The sequence below is a fragment of the Emys orbicularis genome, chromosome 4, assembly GCF_028017835.1.
Source record: "Emys orbicularis isolate rEmyOrb1 chromosome 4, rEmyOrb1.hap1, whole genome shotgun sequence".
Taxonomy (NCBI): domain Eukaryota; kingdom Metazoa; phylum Chordata; order Testudines; family Emydidae; genus Emys; species Emys orbicularis.
The window spans coordinates 60,754,480-60,778,131 of NC_088686.1; the positions used below are offsets into that span (position 1 = coordinate 60,754,480).

The 23,652-nt window shown below is 42.8% G+C and overlaps 1 protein-coding gene across 1 annotated transcript in view; it reads right to left on the bottom strand.

Moving 5' to 3' along the window:
• Positions 1-7,661: 7,661 nt before the first annotated feature.
• GPR176 (G protein-coupled receptor 176) overlaps positions 7,662-23,652 on the bottom strand; it is an 80,646-nt gene continuing 64,655 nt past the window's right edge. The window contains exons 2-3 of the mRNA XM_065404425.1: positions 13,664-13,916; positions 7,662-8,772 (exon numbers count right to left, since the gene is read on the bottom strand). Coding sequence (XP_065260497.1) covers positions 7,662-8,772; positions 13,664-13,916 — 1,364 coding nt within the window. The remainder of the gene's footprint in view (positions 8,773-13,663; positions 13,917-23,652) is intronic.

Consider the following 23,652-nt stretch of genomic DNA (forward strand, 5'->3'; position numbering starts at 1 on the left):
CAGAAAGGAATGACAGACCAGAACAATCCTTATGACTGATTATGGTCACCCTTTTGTTTTAAGATAAGTTATAACGTCTGCTATGGTTTCCTATATGTATTACAATATAGGCACTCTAGTTAAATATACATTTCTTTGTTTTAAGGTTTTAGTAAGTAAGAGACAGGATTCTCTATTGTGTCTATGTTAAGTAGATTAGAGGAACATTGAAGGCCTGGGTCTCAATGTAAATTGTCTTGGTTATTGATTGTAAAACTTAGCTAGGTTTAATTTGCAATGCCTTTTTGCTCGATATAAAATACTACTGTTTGTATTCTCAGTCTGTTTGTGTGAATGAGGAATGTATGCATCAGGAAAAGATAAGGTGTGAAGGCCATTGTTATAGCCAGAGTCAAGGAAGAAGGAGTGAAGAGACTTAAAGGACATCAAAGAATCATCAACGCACATCCATAATGAAGGGCAGATTGACGACCCTGGGGTAAAGGCTGGCACCCCTAAGGACAATTGATTAAATCGGAACAAAGGACAGGATGACCCTCTCAAGGTGTATTGGAATGTTTACACCAATTAAGAAGTAACCGGTCACAAACGACACAGCAAAATCCATAGGCTTCAACAGAGAAAAAAACATACAAGAACAGGGTGCTTGGCCATGAGACTTTGGGTTCGTCTTGCCACACTCCAGGAGCATCGGATCGCGACCAATAGAGCCCTGCTCCCTTCTGCGACCAATCTGGCTGGCCACTAGATTGATCCAGACTCTGGACTGGTAACTATAAACATCACTGCAGGACTATGTGTGTGTGTGTCTAAAAAGTATATGCTAACTGTGGTATTCTCAATAAATGCTGTGCGTATTTACCTTCCTCTATAAAGATCCCGTGTGTTTTGTATGAGAATAACAAGGGCAGGAGGCTCTACGCGCCACTCTTGCCCGCACCCCCCACCAGCTCCCATTGGCCGGTTCCCAGCCAATGGCAGTACAGTGCTCGGGGCGGGGACAGCACGTGGAGCCCCGTGGCCCCCCCCCTCGCCTAGGACCCGGACCTGCTGGCCATTTCTGGGACACAGGGTGGAGCCAGGATAGATAGGGACTAGCCTGCCTTAGCGATGCAGCACCGCCGACCAGACCTCTAATGGCCCAGTCAGCGTTGCTGACCAGAGCTGCCAGGGTCCCTTTTTGACCAGGTGTTCCAGTCGAAAACTGGACACCTGGTCACCCTACTCCGCATGATGCCGCCGCCCCAAGCGTTGGCTCTGCAGCTCCCATTGACTGGGAACTGTGGCCAATGGGAGCTGCGGGGGTGGTGCCTGCGGACGGGGCAGTGTGCCACGCCTCTGCGTAGCAGCGAGAGCGGGACAAGCTGCTGCTTCCAGGAGCTGCTTGAGGTAAGCGCTACCCGAAGCCTGAACCCCTGAGCCCCTCCCGCCCTCCAAACCCCTCAATCCCAGCCTGGAGCACCCTCCTGCACCCCAAATCCCTCATCCTAAGCCCCATACCAGAGCCCGCATCCACAGCCAGAGCCCTCCTTGCACCCCTTCTTGCATCCCATCCCACTGCCTTAGCCTGGAGCCCCCTCCTACACCCTGAACTCCTCATTTCTGGCCCCACCTCTGAGCCCGCACCCCCAGCCAGAGCACTCGCCTCCTGCCACACCCCAACCCTCTGAGACAGCTCGGTGAAAATGAGCGAGTAAGTGAGGGTGGGGAGAGTAAGCAATAGAGGGAGGGGGGATGGAGTGAGAGGGGACAAAGCCACGGAGAAGGGGCAGGACAGGGGAGGGACCTCAGAGGTGGGGCGGAACAAGGGTGTCCAGTTTTGTGCGAGTAGAAAGTTGGCAACCCTACTCAGGCCAGGCCAGAAGCTGGAGCTGGGTAGGGGTAAGCGCTGCCTGGGCAGCTCTGGGGACCGCAGACCCTCCACCTGCCCTGGGCACGGGGCTCAGGAGGTAGGGACTGCTCTCAGGCACCCACACCCCAGGCAAGTGGAGGGACTCGGGCTCCCCAGCCTGGGCCGGCTCTGGCTTCTGGCTTGGCTGGGGGGCAGGGTCTTGGGGTAAGAGGAGGGGCGGGGGGCGGGGGACGGGACACCTTAGCATTCTACCTCTCTGCCTTTGTTCTCCTATCTGTAAGACAGATATAATACCTGCTGGCACCTACCTCAGAGCAGTGTCTGGGAGAAGAGCATATCAATGTTTGGAAAGCCTCTAAGTGCTAAGCACTGAGTATGCAGAAGACGAGTTCAAGGAGCAAAGAAATGTTATTACATTCCACATTTTTGGTGTTGCTGAGTAAAGTAACCAGAAAAATCAATCTTTCCGAACTCTTCACTGACCTTGACTGGTTTAGCAGCTTTAAAATTGACATGAAATGAAGATCTTTCTTGGCAGCACCCCTGCTGTTCCTCTCTCTCTGGCCTCCAGGGAACAGGAGGGAGGCTGCAGCTTTTCTCAGTTCAAGTAGTAGAGCTTGTGTGTTCAGAGTTGTGTAGAACAGGTTTCAAGTTACAAGGGGGTGGGTTTATTTAATTTTGTTCAGATGTCAAAGTTTTATTGCAGATTAGCAACCAGGTTTTTGTTTTTTAGGTTTTTTCTGTATGAAGAAAATTGATGTGTCCTTGAATTATAGGTTGTTAAAGATTACTATGACTAGTTCCAAAGCAGCAGTTCAATAGGTACAGATACCACTATAACTTCTTTATAACACCTATTGTAATAACCCCTAATTTTACATAGAAAAAAGTATTTTTCAAATGAAATAAAATGTGAATACTTTCCAGGTATATTCTTTTTTGAAAGTCTGAAGGCAGTCAGCTAAACCATTAAGTTATGGCTCCTTACAAATGAGTTTTATTGAAATCATACAGTGTCTTACCTTTTCATGAGTGCTCTTTAGCTTTAAAAAAATAAAAGCTTGATTGTAACACTTTAAACCATACATACCTAAAGATATGCCATTAAAGCCTAGTAGAGAGAGAGAGAGAGGCTATTTTAAAAAGCTCTTTATAATCCACTTTGCAAAGTCTATATGCTCTTTTGCATGCTTTGTAGGAGCCATGCCGTGGAAGGAGAGGAGACAGGAGCTGTGAGAAGCTTCTTCAGGACACAGCAAGTTCTTCAGGACACAGCAAGACAGGGAACTGGGCATCCTACAGAATTCTAAAGCTCTGCGGGGCAGGTGAAGCAAGAGGAAGACAGGAAACAAGAGTGCAGATGCATTTATTCCAGATGTTGTGTAAACTGTGAATATTTGAATACATTGTCAGCTTTCCCTCAACCTTTCATTTCCATTACTTTCTGTTGCTTAGTTGTTTTGTCTTTAAACTGCAGTGTTACTTGATATACATACGCTTCAACTTTAAATGTTAAGCTAGCAACTTAAAAAGTAACAATATTTTTTGTCTGTTGTTTTAGGGTTCGGTGTGATAGCCCCAAACATCACAAGATTAATGAAACTGGGAGTTCAAATCTAGTGGTGTATTCCAGATACAAAACAAGGTTACAACAACCCCTTAGAAACTGATTATTAAAGTACTTGCAAGCAGACCTCTAGTATAGACAAGAGAAAAGGATTATAAAAGGGGACAAATATCAGAGTAGAGCAAACCTGACAGCTTTTTATCTGCAAAATATACATACAGGTATACATGTGTATAAATATATATTAAAAATCAAGTGCATACATTAAATTACTACAACTTCAGAACAACTAAATGTTCTAATGTACTAAAAGACTCCTGGCTTTCTATGCAAGTGTATCCTGCTATGCAATCAAAATCCATTGTTGCCAGAGGAGCCAACCAATGCAGCACTACAATGCTGAATAATTGCTTTGTTTAAAACCCATATGTTATTTAAATATTACATTATTTTCAGGGAGCACTTGCGTACAGGAAATTGACATTGTTTTCTAATCTGTACTTTTCCTTGTAAAAGATTTATTCTTCCGAACATTATGAGTTATGAGTGATTTTTCTGTATTCTTTCTTCTGTGGGGTTATAACGTTCTTCTTAAAGGGATAAGATCATCTTCCAGTCTCTTTGCCTGCCCAAATTACCTCAGTCTTTTCTTCCTTCTTTTTCCATCATTCAATTTCCTTTACTTTCCCCAATGATTAGTATGGGGATGGATGTTTGGGTCCCCCCTCCCATTTGATTTGATGATCAGGAGAAGGTAGAACTCCTGATAGTTAGCTCTTTCCTCATAGCAGGTTACCAGAGAGCATATTGCATAGCTAGAAGTCAGAAGCCAACAAACAGCCTGTAATGGGTATACAAACCCCACACAGGGTTGACACAAGGTTAATGAGCTATTGTGGGCTCAGGCGGCCCTACCCTGCTGTACTTGTGAAAGATGTCAGACTTGGAGGGAAGAGCTTAAAAGGAATAGGAAGTCATTTTTCTGCGGGGAAGCAAAGAAATCTGCAGGGGACATGAATTCTGCACACGCACAGTGGCGCAGAATTCCCCAGGAGTAATCTCAGTGCTGGAGTATTAAGCAAGATGCTCATCCTGAGTTGAATCATACAAACTGGTGTGTATACTGACCCTTTGGGGACAGCAGACCTGGTATTCTGTGAGTGTTTAGTGGATAAGGGGCTGGACACTACAGCCCAGAGGAGAGTGCTTGGGTGGCTAACAGGCTGGTGGTGTCAGGGAGCTGACACCCAGGTAAGTATAAGCAAGTCTCTCTCATGCTGGAGGCAGGGGCGTTACAAGGTGACTCACAGTCCTGGGTACCCCAAGAACTATCACAGGTATGTGTTAATTTCTTTGTGTGTTTGTTGACAACCCTAGAAGAGGTGGACTATCTGGGGCTCTGCTGCAGATCTGAGACTCTCATGACTGGAATAGTGTGGTGGAACACCTGGACAGTGCAGAGCAGAGGCTTAGGTAAATGCATGAGGCTGCTCCAACATTTAGGAGGCACCCTGATGAAAGAATGTAGTGACAAGCCCTATGATGATAATGACTGTTCCTGGTGATCTATCCTGAGTTTAAACCAGCACCCTAAAAGTGAAATACTCCCTAGCTCATTATCACTCACCTGAATTATGTATTGTTCTTTGACTACAGTTCTATCAGAGTGTTGGTTGCTTATAGACTGACTAAAGCATCTGTATTATGCGCTATCCAGGGGCTCATTCCTTCTCTGAACACAAAAGATGTGCTTTCATACATTTCTCTGATTCTCACAGAAGTTCAAATGGATAAACTCTGCTGCAAAAATGACTAAAATAAAATGCTTCCAGCTATCATTTATATTCCAAAGCAATTCTTAAAGTGTAAAAAAATGCATCCTAATCAAATTTGTTTCCTGAAACAATGCAGTGTCCCAAGTGGCAGTTTGAAAAAAATACAAGCCAGCTTCTAAATACATTCAGTGTGAATGGAAACATATATGTTTGTCTTCATAATGAAAAACAACCAAACCCGGTCACCCTCCAAAACAATCCAGGATTAAAATGGTCAAATTCATGCCTGATGTAAGTCTATTGAATTTGACTCCATGTTTATCATTGTTATATTGAACGTGAAAGTAGGAATGGGCAAAACCAAGGGTGGCTTTGTTTTTTCAAGGGAGGTTCAGAGCTGGGTTCCATTTTATCTGAAGTCCCAAGTTTGGAGAAAGGGGAAAGGTCCAGATGAAGACTGCTGGCTTTGGCTCATGCCTACTAGGAAGTAGACCACAAATGTTTAATTTAACCAAAAGCTTATAAGAAAGATGCAGCAGCTGACAGCTTTCTTTTTTAGATGTGTTGTTAATAAAGGCTGCTGATTTAGTAACTCTGAAAAAACAAACACACATTCCATTGTAATGTTTTATCAACACTTACAAAATATAACTAGCAATGGTGATTCTCAACATTTTCCACCCTGGGACCTTCCACTCCCTTCCACTAGCCAGACCCCATTCCCATATAGCTAAATCGGAAGAGCAGGGTGGTTGTGACACCACTTTCTTTTAACACTGGGCTGGTCAGATTTGGCAAGTTATTTTAAACTAGACAGTACATTTTAAAGAAAACTACTTACTAAACAGGCAGTAGGCTACAGGTGAGGGCTTGGCATGCACCAAAGATCTAAACTACAGACGGAGAACAAGTGCGCACAAAGAGTACTAGGGTATCATCACTCTGTGCTTTTGATAAACTACAGTGTGAGACAACAGCAAATGCAGAGATGGAAGAAAGGAAGGGCTGCTTGCAACTGAATAAGGATTAAAGTTCCAGGGGTACAGTAGTTTTAAGGTTGTCTTACAGACTGTCACAGTTTAAAATTCACATTCAAGATACGCAAAACAATATATCTGTAATCAAGGAGGAAGGTGAGCTACAGTACAATGCCTGAGCACTCCTAGATAGACTAGCTTGTTGATAGAATGGACAGTTTGGTTCTGATTCACAAAGGATTTAGGCACCAGGAGTGGAAATCTGCTGTGAAAGTCATACATTGGATGATCTAGTATGAGATGAGTGGTGTAAATTACAATTAGCATATTTGGGGTTTATGCCCACCACTAAAAGGAAATTTAGGGGTTGTGATGTCTCCCTACTCCCGCCAAAGGTAAAGAATGGCACTTACATTTATTCCATTCGGCGGCTAATCATCAGCTTGCTGCAACATCACTTTTTTGCAAGGTATTACCATTTCTGCACCTTGGGAAATGCAGGCAAATAAAGGCAATGCCTTGTGTTTTCACAAAACAGTCAAAAGAAGAGGGCACAAGCAGACTACTCTGCAGGCACATATTTACCCAGGACTCTGGCTATTTACAGCATGCCGAAATCATGCACCCACTAGGCATATGCACCATGCACATCACCATGGGATCTAACTGCCATTGGCTCATGCCCTCAGCACATCTATGCATGCTCCTTTGGGAAGAAACTGTATCACATGGTCTACAGTCTACTTTTCATTAAACTACAGGAATGCATTTGTTTTTAAAGGGAGGAAATGACTATTTTAGACGTTTTTTTCTGTTAATTTTTAAACAATTTGGGGGGCCTCCTACACCACGAATTGGGCTTCCTCATGCTAGTTGATCCTTTTTAGGCCAAAAGTGAGCATACTTTAACTGAGAAAGTAACTGGGCTACAAAAGGAAGAGAAGAGCAACATGTATAAGAAACCTATGGGCTGTTCCTGACATGGCATTTTTTTTTACTTTGCTGTAAGAGGTCAGCTAAAGAGAAAGGGCATCTTTGTATATTTCATTAATGAAACTCTCAGAAACTTGCTGTGTCCACTTTTGTGTAGAAGGGGCATGGCCTAGCTATTTTGTGCTCCCTGAAGTCCTGCCTATTGGCTTGCTGCTGCAACACAGAATAGTTATGTTTTCATTTTACTAAACACTGGAGTGCCCAGACCACAACATGAAAGTTTCACAGGAAATGTACACAAAGCTATACATACCCTTTGGAAGTGAATCAGACCTGTACTACTGTCTGGATTTCACAAATAAAGCAGGAATGACATCAGTAGATATTTAATGAAAACACATTCATAAGGAACACTCTTGTTATATGTTTCCCTTTTGTTTTTTTATGTATTTGGCACAAAAATCAGCCTGTAACAAATTTCAGCATAACAATGATCCATGGGATCACATGTACAGTAGAAAGTGGCCTTCCTTTGTTATTCAGAGCTCCTGCTCCTACTAGGAATCCACCTTGGGAAAGATACTGACTTTATTGTTCCTGCTGATTTTTCTTTCTGCTTTACACTTGGGTTGCTTTGTCTGGATGAGCTCTTCAGGGGTATTCCCCAAGGGAGGCAGCAGTCGCTTCTTACTATTCCGATTTTCTGAGAGCCACTGTGGAGGCAACTCAAAAGGCCCAAAGCCAAACTGCATTGAATATTTGTCATTAACCAGATCTGCTTCTGTTGGCATGGCAGGGGCCACCTGAGCAGCTGAGTCTGCAATGGTGTGTTGTAGACATTTCTGAACTAACGTCTGTTCTACCTCTAAACTGGTGGTAGGGATTTCCTTTTGCTGAAAGTCACCAGAACCAATGGATTTTGTTTCATTCTCCTCATCATCCTCTGTTGGCTTGAAGATTTGCTGCTGCCCAATGTGAAACATCTCCAGAAGCTGGCTACCAGAGCGGACATTGGGCTCCAAGTTAGTATCTGCAACACTCCCAGAGCTGATAATGTTCCTCCTACTATATCTCCGGTGTAGCTGCACTATTGTCCCCACTAAGCACTTCCGTACAGATTTGTTTACAGTCAAAAAGAGCAAAGGATTGGCTAGCAGGGAGACTTTAGGCAACCAGATGGCAGTGAGGAACAAGAAGACTGAAATATCTGGTATGTTGAGTATGGTGCGGTAAATCACCAGAGTCACGTAGGGAACGCTGCAGAAAATAAAGATCATAACCATAGAGAGCAGCATGGCATGAAGCTCAGCTTCTCTCTGGGAGGCATAGGGAATAGAAATAGTGTTCTGAGGGGTTCTTAAGGCAGCTATGATGACTTTTTTCTTTTGGCTGGCACTCAGTGCTCTGCGGATAAGAATCATAAAAAAAAACACCACAGCCACTGGTACAATAACAGTGGTGATGTTATAAATAATGACATACACCAAGTGGCCTAGGGAGTAGCTCCAGGATCCTGTGCAGGTGGACATGGCGTAAATATCAGAAACATTGGTCACAGCAAATACAGGAATGCTGGCCACCACGGCATGGGCCCAGATGTAGATAACCAGGTCTCGAGACTTCGCATCAGATATCTTTCTTTCCAATGGGTATAAAACTGAGTAGTACCTGCCAAAAAACAAGGACAGTTTAAAGAGATGTGAATATATGTATTGATTGTTTAGGATCATACAGTCAGAGAATCATAGGACTGGAAGGGACCTTGAGAGATCATCTAGTCCAGTCCCCTGCACTCATGGCAGGACTAAGTATTATCTAGACCATTCCTGACAGGTATTTGTCTAACCTGCTCTTAAAAATCTCCAATGCTGGAGATTCCACAATCTCCCTAGGCAATTTATTCCAGTGCTTAACCACCCTGACAGTTAGGAAGTTTTTTCTAATGTCCAACCCAAACCTCCCTTGCTACAATTTAAGCCCATTGCTTCTTGTCCTATCCTCAGAGGTTAAGTAAAAAGAAAAATTCTCCCTCCTCCTTGTAACAACCTTTTATGTACTTGAAAACTGTTATCATGTCCCCCATCAGTCTTCTCTTTTCCAGACTAAACAAACCCAGTTTTTTCAATCTTCCCTCATAGGTCATGTTTTCTAGTTTGTCGCTTTTCTCTGGACTCTCCAATTTGTCCACGTCCTTCCTGAAATGTGCCGCCCAGAACTGGACACAATACTCCACTTGAGGCCTAATCAGTGCAGAGTACAGTGGAAGAATTACTTCTCGTGTCTTGCTTACAACACTCCTGCTAATACATCCCAGAATGATGTTCGCTTTTTTTGCAACAGTGTTACACTGTTGACTCATATTTAGCCTGTGGTCCATTATGACCCCAGATCCTTTTCCGCAGTACTCCTTCCTAGGCAGTCATTTCTCATTTTGTATGTGTGCAACTGATTGTTCCATCCTAAATGGAGTACTTTGCATTTGTCCTTATTGAATTTCATCCTATTTACTTCAGACCATTTCTCCAGTTTGTCAAGATCATTTTGAATTTTAATCCTATCCTCCAAAGCACTTGCAATCCCTCCCAGTTTGGTATTATCTACAAACTTTATAAGTGTATTCCAGTTTATAAGCCAGTCTCCTGGCTTGAAGGAGGGAGATAAGGATAGTGTTTTGGTAGCTGTCTGAGTGTGATGTGGGTTGCCAAATGACTACCAGTTTCTGCTTTCTCTTAAACAAGAGTCTGGCTTTACAGGTCTGGCTCTAGAACAGAACTGAAGATCCACACCTGGGAAGCACATGATCAGTGATAAGGCAATAGCTATCCCTACCATACCCGGGATTATATTACATTTTTGTTTGGATTTATGTTCATTAAAAATAACTTAATACTGGTCTTGAAACTTCCAAGTGGCTCTCTCATAATTTTTTTACCTCCATGCACATTGCACTGGTCATATTCAGAAAAAAAGAAGAAGAATGACTGAGGCACATTTATGTTCACTCAAAACGCCAGAGTCTCAATGTTAATCTGAAGGATGTCCTATGATGGATTACCTCTCACAGTACTTAGCACCATCCCCCCTCCCCCCAAAAAAACAACAACAAAGTGTCAGAGGTCACAAACAGGGACAAAATAATCCCAACATTTGTATGTAGGGCAATAAGAAATGTGGACAGTAGGCTAATGCACCGTCAATGTCTTCATCCTAAATATCTTCTGATGTTGTTTCTAAACAAAATGTAATTGTAATACAATATAGCAATACAATATACCCGGCTGATATGATTGGAGAATGGTTGCAGTATTTGGTGTCGTGTGGCATGCAAGTCAGTGAAGTGAGAGGCATGTCACATACATGCTTTTGGCTGTGGTAAGTCATCTACCCTGTGTAAGCAAGCATGATGTCTATAAGTGCTGTAAAATTCAGGAGTCTTAGCTTTACTCTTCAAGAGAGAGCACTAAAAATAAATTGGATATAATTTTACTTGGCATGTGCATGGAAATGGGTACAATAATTTATAAAAACATTTTGCTTTGTAATATGGTTGGTCCTTAACTACAAGGCCTCTGTCAGTACAGTATGATTTTTGCATCTAGGTGCAATGTATGTAGCACTGCATGTGTCCCTCTACTGTAGAAAATAGTGTGGATTTGATTTTCAAAAGTTGTGGTGCCCAAGGCCATCAGTAAATGGATAGTTATACACATACCTAGCAATTTGCACATGCATCTGTGGTAACTGAACAAATTACATGCTCAAATTCATATTCTTGTTTGCTTGCAGATGTGGATGTTTGAGCTTTTAAAAATCAGGATCCGTTCATGTATTTGTGATATTATTGTCCTTTAGGTGGCTTATTTCTAATCATAGGGATTCTCCTTATCAAGTGGTAGGAGCTTGTGCTTTTTGATGCTGAAAGTCATGAATATTATCACTGAGGCCCACATAGTATGCAGTTTCACTGGTGACCGTGGTGTCTGTTGCTTATATGGTCACAGATAGCTGTATAGTGTTTATTGTTTGAGATACTGATGCTTGAATATGAATCTTGAGTATTTCTCATCTCAATAAATGACATGCAAAGCCCCCATATCCTCTTCCTTGAAGATGTCAGAGATGAACAATAGCTTCAATTTAAGCCCCAGCCAATTAATAAATATAAAAATACATATCAGACTTCAAAGGCATCTCATGATACCACAAGTAATTAATGAAGCCTAGGGAACTACAAAACATGAGGTTTTAATAATCAGCCCCACTCAGCCCCTTTTGTTTAAAGAGAAAAGTACAATTCTTTTTCAGTCTCTCTTCAAACCAGAACAAACCAAGAGTCTAGTCAAATAAAGCTGTTCAAAACACTGCCAGTTTGGTTCATAGGGCTTCCTATAAACTTCTTCTTTAATTAGTTTAGGTGAGTTCCCATCCTGAGTTTCCTTTTGAGCTCAGAGTTTGAACAACATCAAAAACTCAAAGGAAAACTCAATTGAGTTTCTAGTGATTTCCACCCCACCATTAATCAGTCCAAGTGCTCTTGAAACTTGGCCAGTTTTGCTCAAACAAGGTGCAAACTTTTTAATGAAACCCAAAGTAGCAAATTATAATTACAAAGCTAAATCCTTCAAAACAGGGTTGTATATATTGGAACAATATGCATATGAATTATGCACCCAAGCCTGCAAACCCTGTGTGAGTGGCTCTAGCTCCTACTAAAAAAAAAATCAATGAGAGCTCTGTTTGCAGAAGCCCTGCAGGATTGATCCCTATGTTTACTTGTATATATTATCCTGATGCTCGCTAGTGCTGTAACAGTTATGGGCCAATCACTTTTCCCCATTTGAAAAATCTGTTTTTCTTGGGCTTGTGCATTTAGTTTGCATTGGGTCAAATACAATTCTCCCTCTTGATCATGCCTGAAATGTCAGGATGTAGTAGATCCTCAACACCCTAAGGGATAATTCTCTTTTCTCCCCAGTCAGGCACCATATAGGGAAGGAAGAGTCAAATCATGAAGACCAGTAAATACAGAAATTATAATGGAAGCTAAAGAGGCACTTCCAGGCATAGCTGTAGTTTCTAATATTTTGCCCAATATTAATGGAAAGGTATTGGACGAAATTCATACCTGGTTTAACCCTGCTGAAGTCAATAGATGATTTGGTTCCTTACAGAAATGACTCAAGTTAACTACACAGTTATCAGATTAGCACAAACTGCATTCGTATGATATACAATGTAGGGATCATTACTTGCAAGTAACATACAACTTTGATGTGAAGTAACAATTTAGTTGGCATTAATTATGCAATTAACTTGTATCACACTGATTTTTACAAGACAGTTTGCTTTCTTTTGGCAGCTGTAACATCCATTTATCTTATGTCATGTGACCAACCTGCCCAATATTAATCTTACACACTGCATATTTCTGTTTTGGTCCAGCACCCTGTTGGACCCAGGTCTGTGCAGGGAGACAGCCACCCACTCAGGGGACACTAGAACCCCCAGGCTGCCCCCCTCTGCCCACGGTGTGGCCTGGCAGAAAGCTGCCAAGAGGAGCCAGCCAGAGTCTCCAGCCGGTAGGGGAAGAAGCAGCCAAAGCAAGGACTGTTGGTGCTTTGGAGAACTTTCTTTAGTGTTGACTGTACTTTCTCTGCCCTGTGCTGATTGGCTGTTTGCTCCAACCCTCCCACTCCCTCACAGTCTCTTCACCTCAGTTTCACTCCAGACCTGCCCCTCTTACCCGCCCTGTCCCCCTTACCCTCTCACCTTCAGGGCCCCTCTCCTTTCCATTTTCTTTCCATTTACTTTATCCTCTCCCATCTATACCTACCTAAAGAGAGTGAGAAAACTGTGGAAATAACATGATTGCTGCCATCACACCGTTCATTCTGCTTGTGCGTTGTACCCCGTTCCCCACCCTAGGTCTGTCTGGTCTATTTATATTGTATGTTCTTTGAGGCAGGGACCATCTTTTTGTTTTATGTTTGTACAGCGCCTAGTACAATGGGTCCCGGTCCATGACTGGGGCTATGACTATGGTAATACAAATAGTAATTTTGTATTAGTCTGGAACCAAAAATGTGTATTTTGCTCACAGAACCACTCATGTGAAACTGTACTTTTCCCTGTTAATAGAGATCTGCCTCAAGATGGGTGGGATCAGAAAGTATTAATCACATAATTAGCGAGTTAATGGACAAGTATCCATGAAGTTTGTTCAGCACAAAGACTTAGTAATAAGAAGGATTAATGACAGGAGGAATAAGAGGATAGAAGCATCTTTGAAGATACATCTGCATATCAAAACCCCTTTGTGAAGTCCATAGATATCAGGATAAACTGAAATGAAACTGTTCCACACAACAGAGATTAATCTTTATATCCATACTTGTGTGCAAGGAAATTGAACTTTGTGGTCACAAAGCTGGGATGGAGGCCGTTGATATATCGGCACAAGGCACCATTAAACAATATTTAACATTCAGATGTGTGTAATTAAGCGGGGAAGGAAATAAAGAAAATCAAGGACAGGATGCTTGTAAATTTGATTTCTTACCTGTCCAAAGCAATGGCAGGAAAACTAAGGATGGTCACTGAGCAGAAGACTTTATGCAAGAACTTGACAATTTTACAGAAGAGCATGGTGTAGATCCACCAACAGCAGTGTGGACTGGCACTAAGGACAATATCAAAAGGCACACAGACTAGACTGGCACAGATCCCAGAGCAGGCCAAGTTCTTAATGAAGCGGTTTGTTACTGATTTAAATACTGATGTTCTGCAGGTCGACCACAGCACCATGAAGTTTCCTGGGAAAAGGGGAAAGAAAAAGACAAAATACAAATCCATACTTTTGACTAATTTGAATGTTTCAAAGTACTGCAAATAAAAGCACTTGTTTAGAATTAGCTATATCTCTTTGGTTCTGTCTAACATTTGTATTATGTAAGCAGAGCAAGACCACGTATGTATGTGCATGCACAATTGGCCACAAAGAGTTCAGTTTCCAAACATAGGTGGTTAACTAGGATGCTCAAACCATGCACTTACAGGCTTAAACTGACACATAGGTGTTTCAAATGGGCAGTTTGTTTTGAGTATCCAAATATGGAAATCTATTAAGGTACCCACATTTCAAAAAATTGGCACACAGTATTTTTAAAGATGGATATACAGAGTAAGAAAACAAAGATTCCAGGTAAAGCTGATTTTACACTACTAGTCTGGGTGTGAAAATGGGTCAGCAGCCTGCTTTATTTACTACCTCTGGAGACCTTGGTACAAGCTTACAGTAGTGCATTGAGGCCTGTATTAGGCGACAAATGAATGAGTTTATCTTCATTTACTTTTCAATTTATGGGATTCCGTGTAGACAATAATGTCTAATTATACCAAGGGGAAAAAAGAGAAGAGAAACACACAAGATGGAATCAACCAAGTTTTTCCAATATTCAAGATACTGTATATATAGTCTACAGTTTGAAGAGAAATGTGGGATGAGGGAGCGGGGAGGAAAAGAAAAAGGAAAGGCAGAAATCAACATTAGTTCAGATAGTATTTATCACTGATCATACTCTACTTCTGACACAAAAAGTCTGACATCAAAGACTCAGTTCTTCCTGAATAACCTCGACAGTAACTAATAATACATAATGTTATGGCAGGTGTCACCAAGTGGTGCTTTTATACATAGTCTTTCAAGTTCTTTTTCTTTAGTGTGCAACATAATGTTCAGTCTTGGGAAGACATGCTGTGCTGTTGTTAGTATTTCTTAGGCAGGGTTCTCTGTAGGAGGTAGCTTCTGTAGAGAGGGAGTTTTGTGAGCGGCAGAAAAGTTTGCTATCTGCCTTTGGCTTTGATTAAAATAAATTCTTGAGGCAGTAACTCGTGTTGCTGCTGGGCTGAGATTCCTGGAAAAAGGGACTGACTGCACTGCATGCTGTCTGACCACCTTTGTTCTAGAACTGATGTATGGGTATAAATAAAACAAGTTGCACTTAGCATATACTCAAAATTCTATGTCACTGATATCTTCTCCACTGGGAAGCTGACCTGCAAGGCTCCAGATATTTGTTACTTCTCAGCAGAAGCATGACACTGGTGTCAGAAGAAGGGACAACACCAGCATGCCATTTTTCAGGATGATTGTAGACCCTAAAATCTCATCATGTTTCCCCTAATTTTAAACAGAACCAGTAACAGAACACATATACCCAGTGACAAGACATATACCCACTACAACTAGAGAGCTGCATTTGCCAACCTTTTCAAAAGTGGCTCAGAAATATCACCCACAAAGCTTATCACCTAACACACAGAAAGACTTATATGCTAAAAACAGAAGGCGAGAGAAATATCACTGCCCCTGCTGAAGGCACAACCAATCCAGATGGGTAGTTGGTTTCACAAGAAGTTGTTAAAGGCCCACAGCTGTCATTGTACAGAGAAGGACTCCTTACCCATGACATTAAAATCTCACAGCAGCAGCACAACGGGAAAGGAAGCAATTTGCCTTTGTGGCACGTAGTGCTGGGTCCCTCCTGCTGCACACCAAGATGTCAAAAAACTCAGATACGAGATTGAGCATAAACAGATTACAAGAGAGAGATTTTTACAGAAAAGAGAACATTCCCTAATAGGAAAAGCACAACCAGAGATCACAACTAGTGTTAGCAGACAGATAGAAATGCCATTGAGTTGAGTGTAGGTCCTTGCTTCATTCTGCCAACTAGCTTTTTAGAAACTAGCCAGTATCTTTATTGTATCATTTCAGAAAAGTGTGCAGTATAACTTCTGAAATATTCCCCATTGATGTGCTGTATAGGATTACAGTAAATAAATATAACTCTTACACCATACAATTGATATAAAATTGAACTATCTCTTATTACCCAAATTCCTATTTGTTAGCTGACAAAATATTTAGCTAAGTATTTACTATTTGATGTGTTTAAAAATGGAATCATCATCTAGTTTTGGCAGGTGCTTGGGCATGATAAAATATTCACCAAGCAGCATTCAATCAGCTGTGTTTAAAGCTTCCTAAAGCACTAGGAGGTATTCAGTCAATCATATCACTTGCTCAACAAAGTATTCCTAGTTATTCCTGTCCTCCAGTTATTAAAGAAGGACACTTCAGACAGTAACAACATACTATTAGGATGCCCTGGAGCAGGGGAGAAGCGGATAGCTTTGTTTGTAAATTGAACCCATTTACCTATTTTGAATTTCTTTAGTAGCTCTTCACAGTAAATCACTAAATCACTGCAAGGTTCACCTCTGTTAGAATGAATACAAATAAAGAAGTTGAGAAAGAAAAGCAACTAGCGGGAGTTTTTATGGTTCAGACACTGCTAGAGAAGAGTTGAGCCATGCTTTCTATTCCTGTGGCATAAAGTTTAATGAAGTAGGACAGTCTGATTCTAGAGAGACAGCCTTGGAGTCAGTTTTATAAACCATGAGTTGTCATATGATTTCTTCCATTGGGAGGTATAGAGGAAATGAAAATAGCACAAGTCCTGACCAAACCTGGCTGATGAGTGGGAGGAGTAGAGCCCACAAGCATCGTTCCTCTCTCTCTCTCTAAGATGGAGAAATCCTTTACGTATACATGATGCAACTGGACCCCAACATGTTTGGTGGGTCATGTCAAACATAGCTTGGGGACAGAGCTGAGTGCAAGCACTCAAAAGGGTATTATACCTCCAAAACCAATGGTTTTTCAATGGAAAATTAATCAGGCACTAATGCTACTCAGAGAAGCATTAACTTTATTTGTACTTGCAGCCATGGCTAACTAGCTCCTAGGCGAGCCAGGCTACCAGAGGAGAATAGGACATTGGGCATTATGCATGGAGTGGCAAGCTCTCCATGCCGATTCCTTGAAATCAGCAGAATTTCCACCATATGCCACAAAGCCACTAAGTCAAAATAAAGTTTTTATTCGCTGTGGATTTACTCATGAAACCTTAGCTAACGTACCCTAATGTATCTAGTCTTCACCTGGATACCAAATTATACTTTTGTGAACATTAGCTAGATCAGGATTGAAGAAAAACTCCCAATACAAAGCCCACACACTTCAAATCTGACTTCTTTTTCCTACTTCTTACTTTCATGAACTCTCACATCCCACCTAGAGTGGAATTCACTGGATGTAAGTATCTTTACAACAGTAACAAATACATTGAGGTTAGTAATAGAACTGGTTGGAAAATGGGTTCCCCCACCCCCATGGACAATTTCATTGAAAACAAACATTGATACCTCCACTTAAAAACCAACAATTTTCAATTTTCAGTAACAACCACAACAACAAAATTTTTTTTTAATTTTTTTTTTAATTTTCTGATTTTTTTCCTTAATCAAAATAAAAGTCATATAGACTGACAGTATGCATCCTCTTTGCATATGGAAAATATAAAGCAAAGTTTCTAAATTCCCTAACCAATGAATTTTATAATGAGTAGGACTCCTAGGTACTATCGTAATACAAATAAATAATAATAATTCTTGCTTGCTTACATTAATGTCATTACCACACTTCTGTTAAATCTATGGCCAATTAATTTTGATTTCACTCTTTTTTGCAAACTTGTTTTTTCACTTCTTAATTCAGATGTGCGCACAGGCAGATCTTTTACATCTGAGGCAAAACGTCTGCTGCAGGAGTAACTAATATTAAAAGGAGTGGCTGCTGCACACTGGAATTATTGCTTCAGGACCAGCAGTTAAGAGAACCACCCACTCTACCTGACCTATGCCACACTTCTTTCTTTCTTACGCACCACCAGGGGATGTAGAGGGGTATTTTAAAACCTTGTGGCAAATAACACAGGATGGAGACTTATGTTTACCCATCTACGGTAAACTTTTGGACCATTTAAGTCAACAGAGAACCTCCCACTAACTTCAGTGTAACCAGAATTTCACCTCTGTGATATTTCATTGCGCACCTGAGGTGATGCACAACTCCCTATCTACATGCCACATGGGCTGTTACAGGATTGCTTTCCCAAACAGTCTAGATTAAGATCTGGGTTGTTTCCCTGTTTTGTTTAATTTCTTCTGCTAAAACCATTAGGTAATCCTTTTGGGATGCCCCACAGTGCTATACCATGGGGAACAGCAAATGCTCCCGTACAGAAAAAAATACAACAGCTCCAGAACAATGTGCACCAATCAGGGCTGGCTCTAGGCACCAGCAAATCAAGCAGGTGCTTGGGGCAGCACATTTGCAGGGGGCGGCATTCTGGCCATCCTTTTTTTTTTTTTTTTTTTAAACTCACTTCCTCCCCTCTCGCAACGCTGCAGAAGTGGAGAACCCATGGGACCCTGGGAGCTGTAGTTCCTTGCCTAGCTCCCTGCCTATAGAGCCAGCCCTGGAGCAGGGAAAGAACTACATTTCCCAGCAATCCCTTGGCAGCTATCAACAGGAAAGGGAGGGGGAGGGAGTGAGGTAGCTGAGCCATGCTGCAGCTTGCTGTGAATGGAGAGGTGGCTGCTAGAACGGGGTGGCACTGTGAGTGGGGGACAAGTGTGCCCAGCCCAAGGAGTAGAAGGCTTTGCCCCAGATATCCCCTTCAGAAGACTTCCCCAGACTGGATTAGGGATACTGGTGTGACCTCACCTTGGAGCCCCCAAAGAAGGAATTGGGTGGACTAAAGGGACAGTGCACCTCTCTATCTGAAGCCTAGCAAGGGATGTACGTGGATCCCACTAGAATTTAAAATGAAAAGTAAGGGAGGGGAGGCTCTGCTAGAGGACCTGGGCAGCTTTAGATACAGTACCAGGCATGTAGGAGGATTTCCACTTCTGAGCCATGGAAGCAGAAAGTGACTTTTCCTTTCCAGATATAGCTAATATTCAGAAAGGGAATCTAGCACTTGCCTTCCAGATTTGAACACCCTCAAAATTCAGGAGTGCTCAAGCTCAATTTGGGCAGCTGTTACTTCATTTCTCCCAAATCAAATATACTGATCCACTGTAACTTGCTGTAGAAAAAGTAGGATAAAATTGAGGAAGCAATGCTTCCCAGTGATTTTTAGGACTGGAATTGCTATTTTCAACAGCCATTGCTTTTTTTTTTTTTTTTTTAGTTTTATTTGTTTAAAAGGAAGACAGTGATTGCATTGGCAAATTCCCTATTGAAACAAAGAGTGGAACAAAAGAATAATAAAGGCACCTCAACTTTTCCTCATTTATGTAGGACAGTCTTATAATATGCATCCAGACATCCTCCAATTACACAAGCTGAAAATTGTTCCGCTTTACTGCAGTTCTGTAACCATATGGGAACCAATCCTGTCTGTGTTCTGTGCACATCCAAAATTCCTGCTGAATGACCCACCCTGGGAGCGAGTTACCAGTGACCCAGGGCTGGGACAGCAGGAGGGTGCAGGTTGGGGGGGAGAGCCCAGGGCTGGGGTGGGGGGCAGCCAAAATTTTTTTTGCTTGGGGTGGCAAAAAACCTAGAGCCGGCCCTGGCACCAATGTAGGTGAATTTAATTATTTCCAATACGTTTCAAGATGTGTGTTGTATCCTTGGGGACAGCAGTTTTAGGAAGAAATCACTTGAGACACAGAGAGCTGTACACCTTGAAAAGCAGCCATTTATTGCCACACACTGAACTAACCAACAACCAGCCAAAACTGGCTGGGCTATCCCCTAATTATCTAACTCAGCTGCCATAGCAACAACAAGATTTTATTACTACGACAACCAAATACACAACATATTCCTCCCCCCTTAATGAGAACATCCCCTAAATAAAACAAACACTATACTAGAGAAGGAGGGTAGACTGCCTCCATTCCCGGCTAAACCCAGGGGATTATTTTGCCCTGTAACTGCGGTGTTGCCCAAGCTAAAGATTCAGCCATTGAGGAGGCCTTCTGTCTCTACGTGGATTATGGTGAACTTTTGGTGTTGGTGCACCCAAAAGTATCTTGGGTGCAGGCCTGACAATGGGCTCAGGGTTCGTAGTGCGAACAGGCGAGGATGTGGTATCAGCTCGTTCAGGGAAGGGATGTATCTCCACCTCAGGCAGTAATGGAGGGGGAACGTCAGGAACAGGTGACTCTTGATTCGGTGTCTTGCCGGAAGTGGTGAAGTCAGGCAACTTAACTGAAGATGTGTCCTGGGGACTAGTATGACCTGGCAACAGCTGATCTACATGTCACCGCCAGGTGAGATCCTCAGCAGTCCGGACAGTGTAGCAAACAGGTCCTGCTTGAGCAATGACAATGGCAGGGACCCATTTAGCTCCAGAAGCATTCATAAAGCTCCATTTGCCTTCATAAAATTTCCAAACTCCTGAGAGACAAACTGCGGTCCGTTGTCATTCACAAGTTGTTCTGGCAGACCGAAATGACTAAAGAGTCCCGTAGTTTTTGGATAGTACTCTCTGCAGTAGTGGACTGCATTATAGACACTTCTGGCCATTTAGAATGGGCATCTACCACCACCAAGAACATGCTTCCTTTTAGTGGGCCAGCAAAGTCAATGTGAATACGCTGCCACGGGTTTTCAGGCTAGTCTCATGGGTGTAGGGGTGCCCACTGGGGTGCATTCCTCACACCCTGACATGACATACAAGCTCTTACCTTTTCTTCAATAGCACTGTCCAATCCCAGCCACCAAAAATAGCTTTGTGCAATTTCCTTTATGCGCACTATTCCACAGTGACCGGAATGTAGCTGTTCTAACATCTGTGATCTCAGTCGTGGTGGGATAATGACATGTCTTCCCCACAACAAACAACCAGAATGGACCGATAACTCCGTTCTCCTGGACATGTAGGTAATGAGGTCGGGTGAGACCGGAGAGGTTCTCTGAGATGTTCCATGCATCACCAGGTCCATAACTTTGGACAATACTGGGTCAACGCGAGTTGCCTTCTTTACCTGAGTAGCGGTGATGGGTGTGTTCTCTACCTGTTCAAAGTAAAAGCTTTCCTTCTGGGCAATATCTCGACATTTGACTGGCAAAGGCAGCCTTGAGAGACCATCTGCATTGCCGTGCAGAGTGGATTTCCGATACCGGATTTCATATGTGTGTGCGGAAAGCAACAATGCCCCTCATTGCATATGACTAGCAGCTAATGGGGGAATACCTGTGTGTGGTCTAAAAATTGAAGTCAGAGGTCGATGGTCTGTGAGAAGTGTAAACTTCTGTCTGAACAGGTACTGATGAAACTTCCAAAGTCCAAAAATGATTCCCAATGCCTCACGTTCGATTTGGGCATAGTTAGTTTCTGCTTTGCTTAGGGTGCGTGAAGCAAAAGCAATAGGTCTCTCTTCTCCTGAAGGCATAATGTATGACACGACCGCTCCCATTCCATAAGGGAAGGCATTGCAGGCCAACTGTAGAGGTAAGGATGGATCAAAGTGCGTCAGAACTCCCGAATTTAGCAATGCACCCTTAGCTTTGTTAAATGCAACATCACAGGCTTAAGTCCACTTCCAGACCTTGTTCTGCCCCAGGAGTTCGTGAAGTGATTTTAACAGTGTGGCTAACTGAGAGATGAACTTCCCATAATAGTTTAATAGTCCTAGAAATGAGCGAAGCTGGCTAACATTTTGAGAAGTTGGAGCCTCCACAATAGCCTTAACTTTTGCAGGGGCCTTATGAAGACCCGTAGCATCAATGATGTGTCCCAAATATTCAACAGAGGACTGGAAGAATTCACACTTGTCTTTGCGGACTCGTAGGCCATACTCTTCCAATCTTCGTAGGGTAGCCTCTAAATTCTTTAGGTGATTCTCCTCATTCCTTCCAGTGACCAGGATGTCGTCCAGATAGCACTAGACTCCTGGCAAGCCACACAAGATCTGGTCCATAGCCCTCTGAAACAAGGCAGGAGCAGACGTTATTCTGAAGGGTAGGCGACAGTATCGATAAAGCCCCTTATGTGTCACAATAGTCAACAGCTCTTGGGACTTTTCATTGACGTGCATCTGTAAATATGCTTGACTCAGATCAATCTTCCTGAACTTTTGTCCCCCAGCCAGCCCCGCGAAGAGGTCATCGATGCGAGGAAGCAGGTATTGCTCTGCACACAACATCAGGTTGACCGTGACTTTAAAATCTCCACAAATCCGGAAGAAGCCATCTTTCTTTACTATTGGAGCGATTGGAGTTGCCCATGGGCTATGGGTAACTGGTATTAGGACTCATTTGTGACCAGGCGCTCCAGGTCCACTTCAACCTTTGGCCTGAGGGCATATGGCACAGTTCTGGCTTTCAGGTATTTGGTTGACTGCCAGGTTTAATGTTCAATGTCACGGTGATTCCCATCAGACTTCCTAGATCCTCTCCAAAAACAGCAACATGTTTCCTTAGTACAGCGGTCAGACTGGTTTCATCTTTAGTCATTCAGTGCACTTCTGCCCAGTTCAGCTGAATCTTCCTCAGCCAAGACCTACCCATTAAGGCTCAGTAATTGCCTTTCACCACAAACAGTGACAGTTTAGCAGCCTGTCCATTGAGTTCCACCTTAACATCAGTAGTGCCCAACATGGGCACAGCTTCTCCCGTGTACATCTTCAGAACAGTTTTCGTTGCCTTAAGCGGAAGATGCTGTAGCTTTTCTTTATACACAGTCTCTGAGACCAGTGAGATGGCTACAATGGTGTCTAGCTCCATGTGTACAGGTTTGCTGTCCAACAACGGGGTTACCCAGTATTCATGTGAGCCCACTGCCAAAGACAAAACGTGGAGTGGCACTTCTTCTTCTGACGAGGTGTCATCTTGACCATCCTGGGTCTGCTCCAGGGTATGCAGATTTTCCTTTCTGGTCTGCCAGACCGCAGGCCTCTTTTTCTTTTGATTACAGGCACACTGTGTCCCTTTTTGCCACAGTGTCGACACACCAGGTCCTTACACCAGCATTCTGATGCATGCTGACCTGGCTTACCACATTGGCAACATTCCTGACTCCCCACAGTTTTGTGAATAGGTTCTTGTGACACCTTATGCACCCTAGGGGATGCACCAATGTATTGCACCTCCTTTGTAGCCAGTTCCATGGAGACCGCAATATCAACGGCCTTCTGTAAGGTAAGCTGAGCCTCTGTCAATAGGCGCTTCCGTATAGCGTCCCTGTGCAGGCCACACACTAACCTGTCACGTAGGGCGTCATTTAACATCCCCTTATATTCACAGTGTTCCGCAAGCTTTTTCAAAGTTGCTACAAATTGTACAACTGTTTCGTCTTCTTTTTAGTCTCTTTTGTGGAACCTATATCTTTCAGCAATTACCAGTGGTTTTGGAGAAAAATGGGACCCCAGGATTTCCACAACGTCACTGTAAGATTTGGTCTCTGGCTTAACAGGGTGTAGTAAGCTGCGTAGCAGGGAATAAGTCTTAGCCCCTACAACACTTAAGAATATTGGCACCTTCTTCTCTTCTGCAATGTCATTTGCAATAACAAAAAGCTCAAAACGCTCAGTATATACGTGCCATTGCACTGTAGTCTCCTCAAAAGGTTCCAGGAGCCCCGTAAGTGTAGCCATGGTTTTAGTTTCAGTTTGCATCATCAGTGC